Source organism: Solea senegalensis, linkage group LG7, assembly GCF_019176455.1.
Source record: "Solea senegalensis isolate Sse05_10M linkage group LG7, IFAPA_SoseM_1, whole genome shotgun sequence".
Taxonomy (NCBI): Eukaryota; Metazoa; Chordata; class Actinopteri; order Pleuronectiformes; family Soleidae; genus Solea; species Solea senegalensis.
Genome location: NC_058027.1, coordinates 7,588,214 through 7,603,093, shown reverse-complemented (window position 1 = coordinate 7,603,093; position 14,880 = coordinate 7,588,214). Strand labels below are relative to the sequence as shown.

At 41.5% G+C, this 14,880-nt stretch overlaps 1 protein-coding gene across 1 annotated transcript in view; it reads left to right on the top strand.

The window, feature by feature from the left end:
* LOC122772126 (S-adenosylmethionine mitochondrial carrier protein-like) overlaps nt 1-14,363 on the top strand; it is a 66,769-nt gene extending 52,406 nt beyond the window's left edge. The window contains exons 7-10 of the mRNA XM_044029829.1: nt 253-260; nt 4,138-4,199; nt 8,012-8,076; nt 14,332-14,363. Coding sequence (XP_043885764.1) covers nt 253-260; nt 4,138-4,199; nt 8,012-8,076; nt 14,332-14,343 — 147 coding nt within the window. The 3' untranslated portion in view covers nt 14,344-14,363. The remainder of the gene's footprint in view (nt 1-252; nt 261-4,137; nt 4,200-8,011; nt 8,077-14,331) is intronic.
* Nucleotides 14,364-14,880: the final 517 nt, after the last annotated feature.

Below are 14,880 nucleotides of genomic sequence, written 5' to 3'. Positions count from 1 at the left end.
CCGGCAGTAAAGTTAGAACACTGTGCTTACGCTCTGACACATTCACAGCCCGCTCACCCGCCGCGTTCCCCTGCATCGCTGTGACAGCCTGCGTTAACGAACCGTTGCGACTACCGTCAAAAAAAAAAACAGCCTCCGCGTCCAGCTCTGTCTCCATCCTCCACAATCTCTCGTGACCTCCCTCTTAATGTCTCTCTCCCTCTCTGTCTCTCCCTCTCTGTCTCTCCCTCCCTGTCGCCCTCTCTGCCACACACTCTGTGTGGCCCCTGAAGACGTTTTTTTAAAGACATTTTGTTGGAGTGACATCATGTCTCAGGGGCACAGGAGGCGGACGGACAGTAAAACACTTCATCAATGTCGGGAGCAAAACTGCAGAGCGGAGACGATACAGGACACAGCAGTGTGTGTGTGTGTGTGTGTGTGACAAGTGTCTCTTTGTCCCTCAGTCAAAGACCCTCTCTTGAACTGCTGGAATCTCTTCTTCTCCTCTCCTTGTCTCCTCTCCTCTCCTCTCCTCTTCAGTCCCAACAATGTGATTTAGTTGAGAAGAACGTACGTGTGCATGTGTGTGGCATGATCTCTCCAGCTGGTCTGCGGCAAAGCAAAGTGCTCGCACTCTGCACTCGTTCTTTTTCATTTCACTCCAAACCGGCACAGCTGAGAGAGAGGGAGAGAGAGAGGGAGAGAGAGGTAAAAGAGAGAGAGAGAGACAGAGTCCAACCACCCAGCTGCTGATGCTCTGGAGGCCTGAGATAAATCCTGAGAATGAAAATCAGCTGGTGGTTGAGTTTCTGGAATCAAAAAAAAAAAAAGAATGACAGGATGTGGAAGGATTTTCACACCAGACCCTCGTTTCCATCGCGTCTTTGTTAATTAGGATTTCATTCAAATATGTAACATTCCAGTCAGTCATAGTGAAGTCTCTCACGACACTTGTTTCTGCTGAAAATAATGTGTTTTAAAGCATTTAGCTGATTTACTTCCGAAGAAAACTTTGTGTTTTTTTGGCTAAAAAAGTCTTCAGATTAGGAGGTTGTGGGAGCTGTGAAATTAGCTAATCTATGGAATTAGGTTTGTGTCAGTATTATAACTTTCTTTAAGAAGCAAACTACACTTTATGAATTGAGCAAACAAAAATGAACCACAAAATCAAAATACACAAGTTTTTTGTCTGTCCATGGGCGTGGCCTTAGGAAGCTGCCTCCTGATTGGCTGCTGAGTTTTGGAGCGACAGCTCAAATCAGGGAGCACATAGATCAAGTGTATTCAAAAACAATAAAATACAATATTTTGAATGATTAAATCGATATTTAAAAACACAAATCTAACTCCATAGTTTTGAGTGACAGCTCAATGGGCGGCTTGTAGACGGAAGTAGACGGCTTGTTAAGGCCCCGCCCATGGACAGAATCCCAAATAAAAAAACAGGGAACGCAAAAGCGAAATTGTGATCATTGCGGACCAAAAAGTGTTTTTTCACACAAATAAAACACAGTCATTTTGAATGATTATATTTCGTTTGTCTATTCAATTCATAAAGTGCTGTAAAAAATGTGTTGTTTGAAAATATTGACACAAATCTCCTGTAATTCCATACTAACTAATAACTACGTGACCTGTAAGTAAATTGCAGCTAACAGTTATCTTCATCATCGATTAATCTGTCCATTATTTTGGTCAGAAAAATGTTAAAAATGTTAATCTGCGTTTCCAAACCTCAAAACGATCATTTTATGACCACAATTATTCAGTTTGAATGATTTCTTTGTTCTGTGGCACAAAAAAACCCACAAACATTAAGAAGCTGAAAAAAATCTGTGTCTGTTTTGAATGTCTGGTGACCCGCGATTAGAGACATATTAGATTAATGGCACACGCTGGAAAGATTCATTTAGTTTTGCCCTGACGTGTGCTCAGTTACGACCACTAATAATCTAATCTAATCTAATCATGTGACAACATCGCTAGATATCCATATTCACTGGTTTTTAGGGGAACAGAGAAGCACGTCAGTTAAACCAATAATCACATGCAGACGCACAAAAACAATACAAAAAAAATAATAAATGCATTCATGTTTTGCATAATGACACATGAACACATGACTCACCACCTCCTTCCTGTGGGAAGTTCCTCCAGGTGCAAAAGCCTGACCCTGACATCAGGGGTTCACAGGTCACAAAGTTTGTTTTCCCAGGTTTCGCCCCTTATTATTTATTCATGAAACAGAGAGGAAGAGGAGAGAGAGGGTGAGAGAGAGCGAGAGAGGAATCCCCCCAGTGAGAGAGTCCTTTGATGTGGAAAACAAAATCTCTCGTTTTAATCTGCTCCCTAATGGAATACACATGACGCATCCTGAGCTCCTCAAACACACTCTTCTGGAAGTCCTTCTCTCTTTTTCTGTGTGTGTGTGTGTGTGTTTACTCGTATCCACACACACACACACGCACAGTGTGGGACAGTAGGAGAGTGAGACAAGATGCCACAGATTAAAGGTGCAGGGACACACACACACACACACACACACACCAGGGATGGACAAAAGAAAATATTAGTAATCGCTCCATGCTGTTTCTCAATTGCTCTCCCTGAGAGGTAATCATACCTTGCAGGGCCTGAGGCAGCTCAGCTGTCCACATGCATTTTACACAAAGAGCAGCCCTGCACACACACACACACACGCCGTGAACCTCACTGCTTTACAGGAACGAGTGAGCGGAGAGAAAAGAGAGAGGGAGAGAGAGAGAGATTGTGTTCATCCTGAGTTCATCCTCAGAGCAAAAACATCAGGTGGTTTCACTCAGTAGCCGCTCGCACTTGAGCGAGAAAAACACTGTAATCTGAACGTCTGAATACACAAAAATCACTACTGTCTGACTTTTACTTTCAATAGTATACATGATGGCCATTTTATTAGGTACAGAGGTGTTGTTTTGTTTCTGTTCTCTTATGTGTTGTTGAGTCAAAGTTATCATTAATTCTACGTCACATATACTGTAGTGATACAGAAGTCACAAATACGACACTTTTTCTTCCGTGTTTGTTCATAAAAACAAGCCAAATGATCTTTTATAAGTGACGTAAAAATAATGTGAGGACTAATCATCAGATTATCATCAGATTATCTATAGGTTGTCAGCATATTCTACATTTATCTATAGGTGTTCATGAATGAATATTTACATTACTCCACAATAAGTGTGTGAATCACAGGGTGCGATACATGATCCATGATAACCTATAATATCGCGACACAACGATTTTGTGATAATCAGTGTATCGCGGGACAATCATAGTGATACATCACAATATCACGATCACGATATCTGATCTTAAAAAACATTAAAGTGAAAAGATAAAAGTGCAGGATTTCTCTGTTGTTTATTCACAACATAGAGAAAGGTCAAAGGTCATAAAGTCTATGTGTTGATCATGGATGGAGCATCTCTTAGCGTAGCTTTCTCCACCGTCTTCAGCCAGGTAATCTCTGCCCAAGTTTAATCTCATTTATTTGAGCAGTAGCGCCACCGTGAGGAGACAAATCCTGTCTAAGAGACACTGGAGGCACTGGAGGTGTAGCTGAAGGTGGCAGAGCTGAAGATGCTGAGATGTTTGTTGGGATTAGGACCAGGATGGACAGGATTAGTGATGAGCAGATTCCAGGGCTCAGCTCAGGTTTGAGATGGTCTGGTCACGTGCAGAGCAGTGGAGAGTGATGTTGAAGGAGGACACGAGGACACTTAGTGACACAGTGGAGAGGACGACATGGAGGAAGATGATCGCTAAAGGGAGAACCTGAATAAAGGGTTTATCAAACTGTGTTTAGAAGACTCGTGCATCATGTTCTCCTTCTTCTCCTCTCATCTCGTTCGTCAAGAAAACAAACTAGCATGATGACATCATGTGTGAGAAAAGGCAGCAGGTTCCCAGCCGTGGGACCTGGACCTCATGCAGACCAGACTAAAGTTCACCATGTGTTTTACTCTGACTCTTATCTCCACTAACTACAATCTCCTCTTTCTCTCCCTTTCTCTCCTTTTTTGTTGTCTCCCACCCACTTTCTTTCTCCCCCTCTCTTTCTTGCTCTTTCATCATCCTCCTCCATCCACAAATCTCTCTCTCTCTCTCTCTCTCTCTCTCGTGGAGGCAAGGTCACACACTCCACTCTTGGCAGGCTGCAGTGTGCGGAGCTTTTGCAGGTGCAGGGGATTATATGCTGCTTTGGGAACCAAAGAGGGGAGGCAGGGGAGGGAGGGGAGGGAGGGATGAGTGGATGGAGGGATAGACAATATACAGTAAAATATCAGTGTGTATTGCAATGAAAAACACACTCATCAAGTGGATTGTGGTGATTTTCCATGATTTTTAATGAAAGAAAAAGACTATTATTTCATGTGTGTTACCTGATAACGCTGTCTAACTCGACCCAACATACAGTCCTATTGATTTATTTTAAAGGTTCCACAAGGGGGTGCCTTCATCTTTCCAATTTAGATTCTTGTTTTTATTTATCAACATAAGTTAAGTTCTTTTTAATGTTAGCCACTTGTTTTTGTAAAATTATAACATTTTGTCACATCTTTAATTGTCAGTAACAGGTTTTTTTTAATGCTATGTAACATGGGAATGTTACTATGTCATATCATTGTCTTCTGCTGCTCTTTCAGCTCACTGTCTACTACTGTTAATTTACAAATGTTTTATCTAACTTTTTTTTAATAAACGTAAATAGTTGTTTTAATGTAATATATTTTTTAGTGTTATGTGAAATATGTCGTTAAATGTCAAAATTTAGCAACATTTTTAATCAAAACCTTTTACAAGATTTTTTAGTAACTTACACTTTTTTGAAAACGTAACAAACATTTTTGTCACATTTCTGGTCAATTTTGTGCCGATTTTTCAAAATTTTTACTTAAAATTCCCAAAAATTCTGCCACATTTTTAGTAACACAAGGAAAATGTTGTCAAATGTCAGTAACAGCTTTGTCCATTTACCTTTAAAAATCAAAAAGATCAAACCTTTTTTTACAATCTTAACAATTATTCAGGTCAGGATAATCCTGGCAGGATTTTTTCACGTGTCATGTAATCTTGATTAGGTGCATGAGCGGATGCCAAGAACTGGTGAAATGAAACCACAGCGATGGTTTTGTTTTCTTCAGCAGATCCTCAGAGGGAAAGAAGGTGGAGGTTACAGCCATAGAGTCATTTCAGCCGTTTATTTTGGACCTCGTTACCAAAGAACATTCAAACTCACAAACCCTCAGTGCTGAGACTCTGCGTCACCGATGAGATGAGCTCTCTTTATTAGATTTTACACGTTTGTCGGCCAGAGAGGAGAGGAGAGGAGAGGAGAGGAGAGGAGAGGAGAGGAGAGGACGGACTGATTCCTGGGTTTGGGCCCCTGCAGCTGTGTGTCCTCCTGAGTACTGGAACCTGAAGTGGTTTAAGAGAAATGGAAGAGAGGGAGTGGACTTAGAGGAACAGAAGGAAGGGAAAGACAAGAATTTGAGACACTTGTGTTAACTAAACATAATAGACACTGTACATAGTTATTGTAAAGGTATAGCCTACAGTAAAAGAGGAAGTTGAAAATGTTGCCTGTTCCATTTTAGTTAAATTAGGAAACTCAACCTTAACTTAAACATGCAGTAGTTTAGCCCCTAGGAAGGAAATATGTAACAAAAAGAAAAACAATTGTAGACAGTTGAAAGTCAAATTCACGTCCTTCTGTTGCCAAATAGTGATCCTCAGGCTCCGTCACTTCTCCTCACCTCTTACTTGTCGCACTCTTTCACTCGTTCATAACTTGTGTGAGGCTGTAAATGCTCACACAGTCGCATTTAATCACCGCAAATATCTTCTCTCCATTAAGTGCGACGCGCTGACTTACGATGGGGGGGGCCCTGACCCCGTTTGAACCCAAAAAAATGCTGGCGAGCCCCGAGACGGGATTACATCAGCGGCTCATTCGTGTCTAACCTTCATCACATCACATGGCATTTCCTGCCAAATTTAGATCCGACAAGTCAGCGCTCCGTGTGTAAGATTTATGGGACAATTCCTTCTTTTTATTGCTCTCCAGGATTATTACCCAACACTGAGAGGAGGTCCTGTCTCATTTGCTGAGGTTTGAGGTCGTTTTTTGTTTTTTTATTCCTAAAAGTAGTAAAAGGATAAAATATGTATATATATATATATGTAATCAACGAGCATTAACCATTAAAATATAACATTGATCGCATACCCCGGGTCGCCTTCGTCATGCCGCTCCTCCGTGGCTCATAGAGACGTGTTTACGCAGAATAGTTGCTATGTTTGTGGCAGACACACACACACACGGTTTCTTTCACTTTGACACACACTGCTCCTCTGAGAGGACGTCTCTGGATCCCGACGTCCTTTTAGCTTCCAACTCAGGGAAACTGGAGGGAAGTCAGGGTGTAACAGCTTCTATAAAACCTGTCGTGTGTGTGTGTTTGTTTGTGAGGTCCAGAAAAAATGTAAAATAACCATCTTTGAAGGGACATTTGACCTTGTGGGGACATTTTAGGAAAGGAAAGGATCTTTATTGTCATTATACAACTGATTGCACCATGAAATCTGATGTCAGATGGAGGGTTGATTAGATCAGAGCTGCTGCGACTGAGCGCGCCGCCACAAGGGACCAACCTGACCGAATGTGTCGAAACATTCTTACATGTTTTGATGCTTTTGTCTGGGCCCCACAACTTCAAAGCGCTTTTTCAGGGTTAAGACCTGCTTTTAGGGTCAGGGTTATAGAATTGGGTTAAGGTAAAGTTGTGTGTTCATTTGCAACTGAACTTATCTACATGATGTTTGTGTTAACGACGGGGCGAGTAATGATTTTTATCGGGCATCCATTATTTTTTATCATCGTTAACGAGGGAAATTGACCTAATTTTAGGCGAGTGAAAATCTTCATTCAATCCTAGTGATTTATTTTGACCTTTTTTTTCCCTTCAACATTATTTTAAGAAATGTTTTTGTAATTTTAATAATAAATGTATCATTGCAGTATTTGTCAAAAAATACTTTTTTTGACATTACATTTTCAAAAATAGTTTTTGTAATGTGAGCACCTTTTTTAAAAACTTTTTCATGTTTTAGTCATGTTTTTAGTAACATAATTTTGTTAAAAAAAATGAATAAGGGATTGTATTTTTAACATTTTTGCTTTTGTAATTTGATTTTGGTAACAACAGGTTGTAAGAAAGTTCTTTAAAAAATGTTACTTTTCTTTCTTTTTGATAACAAGTCATATTTTTTGTAACATTATATAATTCTGAAATCTTCTTTTTTGAGTTTTTGTAATGCTTTTTGCTAAAAGTTTTTTTCTTTTGTGTAATTTTGTCAAATAATTTTGACATTTTATAACATTTAAAAAAGAGAATTTGATGAATATTAGTATATTATTATATATTGTATATAATATATTAATATGTGTACATGTTACATGTGTTTTCAGAACAATTTTTTGGTAGGAATCTATCGAAACATTTTAAGCTCCGCCTTTCTGTGAAATATATGTAAATAATTCATTTTATTTTATTTTATTTTTAATCATATTTTACAATATTGTAAATTGCAAATATTTTGGTCATGACAGCACATTCTCGTATTGTCCCGTACCTTGTGTGTGTAGCTAAGGGGAAGGTGTGGGTTGTTTTGGGTGGGAGTGGGAATTGAAGTGTGTCTCCCTGGTTTTTGTGGTCTAATAACGGTGAAGGTTCTTGGAGGAGAAGTGTAGTTTTTATGAAGTCAGTGTGGAGTGGACGGCCAACACTTTGACTGTTTATGGCTGAATTAATAAATGACTGTAACTGCGGTTTAGTAATTGCACTTTTTATGAGTTTATTTTTAATATAAAACTTTTCTTAGAGCAGAGAGAGAAGGAGACGGAAAGAAAGAAAAGGAAGAGAGAGAGAGAAAGAGGGAGTTATGTTTTTTGCCCTTCACTAAATGTGTGTGTGTTTGTCTTGTGTAGGTGCGGTAGCTGCATTTGTGACCACTCCTCTTGACGTGGCAAAGACCAGGATCATGCTCGCAAAGGTACACACACACACACACACACACACACACACACACACACACAACAAAAGCACTGGCAGTGACTTTTAAACAGTGCTGTCAGGTGATGATGCCTCACAGATGGCGGAGAGCTGAATAGACAGAGGTAACACCAGGACAGTAGTGACACACACACACACTCACAATTCAAATCTTAGTCCTAAACGTAAGCTCGTAGCTCCTCAGAAAATAATTTCTGCCTCATAAAGACCAGATTTTAAGTCTCCAAAAACAACTTCTGGTCCTGACAAGGTCAGTGTTTATGAGAGAAAAGGTCCTAAAGAGGTAACAAATACAAGCACACAGACACACACACACACACACACACACATGCACGTTTATCATCAGCTGTGGACCATGGACAGTGTCGGTACGACGTGTTTGTGCTCATGGTTTAGTGCGAGAGTGAGCGGTTGTTGCTGCCTCCAGAGGAATTTCCATCTGGAGGAAACTTGTCACAGAGAAGTGAAGCAGAGCGTCGATGACTCTGCTGTTCACTCATCTCCTCTGAACGCGTGTGTGTGTGTATCTTTATCTAATTTAACCTTTTTAACTACCAAACGATTCACAGTTCTTTACAGAAAATATGATAAAAGCCTTGTGTGTTTTATTTACTTATTTCGATCTCAGTATTTTTTAGATACAGTATGTTTATTTTCACATTCTACATATATATGCTATATTCTTGCCTGTTTACACTGTTTTGCATTAGTATTCAATTTGTATAGCGCCAAATCATAACATACATTATCTCAAGGCACTGTACATAGACAACATCAAATCTGATCAATCTTCAACACACTACAGGGCTGCAATGTTTCATGCAATAATTCATTTATTATTTGAGTGAATAATAAATGAATTGTCAACTATTTTGATAGTTTTTTTTTTTTATATAATTAAAAGATTCTCAAATTATTCAGCTACTTAAATGTGAATATTTTCTGGTTTCTTTGCTCCATATAACTAATAATAAGTACAAAAACAAGACATTTCAGAACATGGTTATTTATTATTTAATCTACCAAATAATTGTTGTTGTATATTTAGAGTGTTTTTTTTTGGAAACGATGCGCCCTGATTGATTATTTTCAGACACATCTCGATGATCAGCTGTGAGTGGAAAAGGCTCCGTAAACACTTCATTTCATTGTCAACTGTTTGTTGGTCTCATAACAGAAATTGTTAGTTTCTTTTTTTGAAAAAAAAACAAACAACTGTAGAGGAAAGAATCAGCTTCCTGTTTACACACACACACACACACACACACAGTTTACGTGAACTGTCAGGTCATATCTATAATTTAACCTTCAGAGCTTTTTCAAACTCTCAATGTCTTCATATGGAATCAACCTCTATTCCATGAAAACACCTCCATCCACCAATCACTCCCATTCACCCTCTGTGTACTGTGTGTCATGTTGTCCCTCCTCTTCCTCACTCTCTCCACCTCCTCTTTCACTTCTGGCCCACTCTCACTGTAAGTCTGGCTTCCCTCACTCTGTGTGTTTGTGTGTGTGTGTGTGTGTGTACCTGTCTCGAGTAGACTGCGAGGACAAATTCATGATTCAACTCTATCTTTCGACTTGTCTTTACAACTTTTTAGGTTAAAGGGGACATATTATGCAAAATCAACTTTTTAACCATTTCAATACTTATATTTGGGACTCTGGGGGCCCTACCAGTCGCCAAAGTGTGGAAAAAGAATACTCAGTCATGTTTTCGTGGTCCCCCTTAGTGTAAGTATAGGCGATAAAACACTCCATGTTGAATTCCCTGCACTTATGACGGCAGCATGCGCATTTCACCACGAATGTTACCGCCCCACCAGTAAGTTTACTTGGAGAGCTCCACCTTAGCTCCACCTTGTCCCTGCGAGAGTGCAGGCGAGGGAGGAAGAGCGGTATTATGTCAACGCGGAGGGACAAGTGTGCTGTTGGTGGCTGCACAGTGGAGCACAGTGTTTTACAGAGGATTTTATATATGAAGCTAATGTGCCGGATAAAGTCAGCAAACGTGTGTTCGTGTGTTCGCACCACTTCACATCAGACTGTGGCCAGCGGTCGCCGTATTTAGTCAGCGACGTACAAACACACACATTGTTAAGAAAAGGTCACACAGAGCTCATAACTGACCATTCTGACACGTCCTAATTAAACATATTTGTTCAGTACGTCCTCCATGACCGGAGCACAGACTCAGTCTGATACAATCACATACAGCAGCTGTTTATGCAGCTCGCCGCTGACAATCAGCGGTGGCGATCAGCGGTGCTGCACTCTCTGTGAAGCGGTGCTGCACTCTCTGTGTCACCGCTGGCGATCAGCCAGTCTCCGGTCTGATACAGCAACACGCAGTTTATTCAGCTCGCCGCGCGCCGCTGGCGATCAGATCGGTGCTGCTAAGTGTTTTTAACTGATTTACAGTTGGACAGTGTTCGGCTCGATCCTTATGTAGGACGTCTCTTCCTGTGACGGCACTCTCGCTGTTTTCTGCGCACGCTGCCATGTTGATATTGTCAGAGAACTAGTGGAGGGAGGGGGAGACGAATAGAGCTGTAAAGCGCTGTAAAGAGGACAAATCAGAAACCCCCTGGAAGAAGTGGGTGTGTGTTTGCCTGTGTCTCATTTGCATATAAAGGGACCATGCACGAAAACCAAGTGTTCTGAAAGGGGCGGGTTTAGCAGGGTTATTGAACTGCTATGATGCTTCATCCTTATGGTATTTTGACCAAAGCATTTCACTAACATGTTCATTAGGACACCAGGGAACTATTTAAATGGGGAACTAGGGTATAATATGTCCCCTTTAAAGGCTCGGTTCTAGGGTCAGAGTTAGACTTGGTTTTGGGTTAGTTAAAGGTTAAAGGTCAGGGTTAGGCATTTAGTTGTGATGGTTAAGGTTAGGATAAGGGACGAGGGAAAGCATTATGTTTATGATGTGTTCTCGTTAAGAATGCTGCACAAGAATATGTGTGTTTGTGTGTGTGTGTGTGAAAGGGTAGTGAGTTCAGAGTTACCCCAGTCAGCCTCCCCACCAACACACACAGACACACACGGAGAGACTGTCCTTGGAGAAGACACAGTGTTCCTTCTCCTCCTCCATCCTAACTAATGAGATACTGGAATTAACGCGTCCGTGGTTCTGGCTTGATCTCCTTGCAAGAAGCCGCTGGCTGTAGGTGGAAGCACTCGTTACAAAAGCTTCCTGTAAACATGTTCTGAAACGCAGCAGCTGTAATTTACCACCAGCAAAGGACTTGGCCAGCAGCTGCCTCAGTGCGGTTCAGTTATAACTTTATAAGGCCAATTTTCTTTCTTTCTTTCTTTCGTTTTTTTCTTTGAATCACTCAGGGCAACACAGGTTAGCAATGGGGAAAAAAAACCCAGCTCCATTTCATTCAGTTAAAATCAATCTTCTTCTTCTTGAGGAGGTGCCTAATGTTTGTCCACCGCATATTGTAGCTGGTGACCAATGAAAACAGACTTCTGACATCATGTCTGCATCGAGTTACTTAAGTGTTCCGGAGGAGAAAAGCTACCTCCAAGTTATTTTGGAACTCTTTCACGGCTCGTACGTTAACCTCAGTCTTCTTGTTTGAAGCACAGACGTTGGCTTCCTCTGAAAACCCACCAGAAAAAAAACAATATGTTGAATAGCCACAAGAAGACGACTCCCCTGATTGCAAAAAGCAAATGAGCTTCTACTTCTCACAGCAAAGACCTGTGAGAACCAAAATGTGAATCACTGATAGCCGGAACAGAATCAGTGGACTTATACCGGTAAACTACATCCTTGTGTCGGGTCTGGGAGGACCCAACTCTTCCTCCCCTGCTCGTAAAATCGCAAAGATAAAGTGATGGTGACCGGTAATATCAGTTACCAATCATGCATTCTTGCTGGTTACCAATGAAAACAAACATCTGACACCGTGTCTGCATCAGCTTATATACGTGTTCTGGAGGAGAAAAGCTACCTACTGACCTCATCACCTGACTGCTACTCTTTCACAGCTCGTATGTTAACCTCAGTCTCAGTCTCATCCGTCTTCGTGTTTGAAACACAGACGTAGGCAAAAGAGCTTCTACTTCTCACTTGATTTTCCACAGCGAAGAACTGTGAGAACCAAGAGGAGAACCACTGCTAGTCGCAACAGAATCAGAGGACGTATGCCGTCAAACGGCGTCCTCGGAGGCCCCAACCCTTCCTCCTCCACTTGTAAGGTCACAAATTTAGCCCAGCTAGATTTGTCATTCTGGAAGCGCCGCAAAACTGCCGACCTGCCAGCGTTTCTTGGCTTTAGGCAGGAACATCTTGAGCCCTCATCCTGCCTACCTGATGGCGAGACTGCAGCGAGGCGGCCACCACTTAGCACTCTGGGATAATGATGCTCAGTTAAATGTGCTATTTCATTGGCAGTGGACGAAGAGTTTGGACCTGCCAAACAGCGAGGATGGATTTGTTGTTCTCGGCTCCACCTATTGGATGTTCTCCCTTCTCCTCACTTGTGGATGTTGGTGAGAACAGCCGAAGAATACTACACTTCCAGTGATAGGCACGTTGGAGTTCACACCAGGGATAAACCGTCCCTTACGCGGTGTCCAAGACCACCTTTTTTCAAACGGACAGTTTGGTTCCTGGCTTTTCACCATAGGTTTTCATTTACATCCACACTGACCCCAAACGAACAGCATCAGAGGTTTAAATGTTCCGGCGTTTGGTACAACCGGGCTAAACGAGGCTGGTGTGAACGCACCCTTAAAAAAAAGGAAAAATGAATGCAAAACAGACAAGGGATTGGGAAAGATGGAGGAAGATGATCCGCTGTGGAAACCCCTTAAGGGAGAAGCCAAAAGAAGATGAGGAGACGTGTCAATGTCAGTAAAGAGTTTCAGACATGGAGAGGTGACCTCAGGTCATTTGTTGACATAAACTCAGTAGTTTGTGTGTACACCACTCACTCAACATTCCACCGTTTTATCACAGCTAAACCTGTCAATTTCAGCTTTAACTTGTGTCAAGTTCCTAAAGTTTGGTCCCACGGCAGCAAAGTATGACAAGTCCAGGCAGGAGCGAGAGCAGTGCTGGCGTTGATGGGTTTGGACGGTTTGTGTTGGACGGAGGGGAGGAATTGTGGGTGTTGGAGCTTGTCACATTAGTTTCCTTCCCAAAGCAGCAGAGGAGAAGGTTCTTTCTTTGCTGCCGTGGCCAGAATGAAAGAGCAGTGTTGTGCAGGCGGCACAGACGAGGCACACACCGGGGCGAGCGTCCAGGACACAGCTGGACGTGTAAAGCCCCCCCGTGGCAGGAGTACCGGCCTCACCGCCCTGACTGCAGTGGTGGCAACAAGCCTGGAACACCACAGCGCCACTGAACGCCTCCCACACTGCTACTGTACAACCCTGCTCTTTACCTTCAGACTGGCAGGATTCACACTGCCATCACTGTCAGGTTTACCACTGCAATACTGTCTGATCAAACTGAACGCACCAAAAAATGATAGTTAAAGTCACTGTAGACACACGTAAGTGCAGATTTTGCTTTAGTCAGGTTTTTTTCAGATTTTTCACATGAATATTTTACAGTTTCTTTGCTCCATATAACAAAGACATTAATAAAACTGAATAATTTAGTTGGATTAGACCTTTGAGAAAGTCATGATTACAAGGTTGAAATATTTGAACTCAAGTTAAGGCAAAGACACGACGCAGTGACAATGATTAGAAGCTAAACGCCACAACATAAATACCACTCACTAAAGCTGCAAACAATACATGGTTTTGTTGAAATACTTCAAGTCAAGTGAAGACAAGACGACAGAAAGATGTTTCGGTTAGCGTCACATTTGCTGTGAGTGAATCTTTTTTTTTTTTTTTACATAATGCAGTGATTTTACTAGACATCACTACAATTTTGTGTTTGTTGGTCCAAATGCCGCAAAGTGAATCCTGTGACAAAATTACTAGTTTTAAAATATTTAACTGGAGGACAGTAGCTGTATGTGTCCACAGTGTAATCAAACTAAGGCCGTAGTTTGACTAAGACAGGAAATCTGACAACTTGCAGAGTCCGAATGTACTTGCGGAGGAGAAATTTGGTTTCTGGGCCGTGTACGTCTGACTCCGCCTCCATAGGTGGCGCTGTATCTCTCTATAATCTAGCGTGTTTCCTGTTGAATTTTACGTCACAGAAAAACAACAGTACTGCAGTTTATACGTCGTCTCCTTCTACTTCCAGGTCAAAGACTGAGGAGGACATTTTGGTGCATGCAGAACGCCAAGTCCTGACTCCAGTCCGACTAAGCGTATACATGCAGGAGTAATCGGACTATGAATCGCATTATCCAGGTATGTTAGTCCGACTAAGACTAGCTCGATTTTAATCAGTCTAACTTGTTTACATGACATTAAGAAAACCGAATTATTGTCTTAGACCGACTAAAATCAGACTTCATTCATGTCAAGGTCAAGGCACTGATTTGAGGAAGAGGGCGGAGCTAAAAGTGACAGAGCAAGTTGGTTGACATGTCATTTGATTCAGGTATTGATGTCACTTGTACTGTGGACGTAGTTAGCTTAGCTTTAGCCTAGAGAGAGTAGATGTGTTTATGAACGTGAGGGTAAACATAAATGTTATTGGCTCTGTGTCTCATGCCATCGTATGAAACAGTGCAGATGATTTTGATGAAAACATTCAGTGTGACGCACAAATCTCTCATCTTGATTGTATGACGTTCAGATAACGGCGCAGGCAACACAGGCCAGTGAAATATGAATATATTTTTCT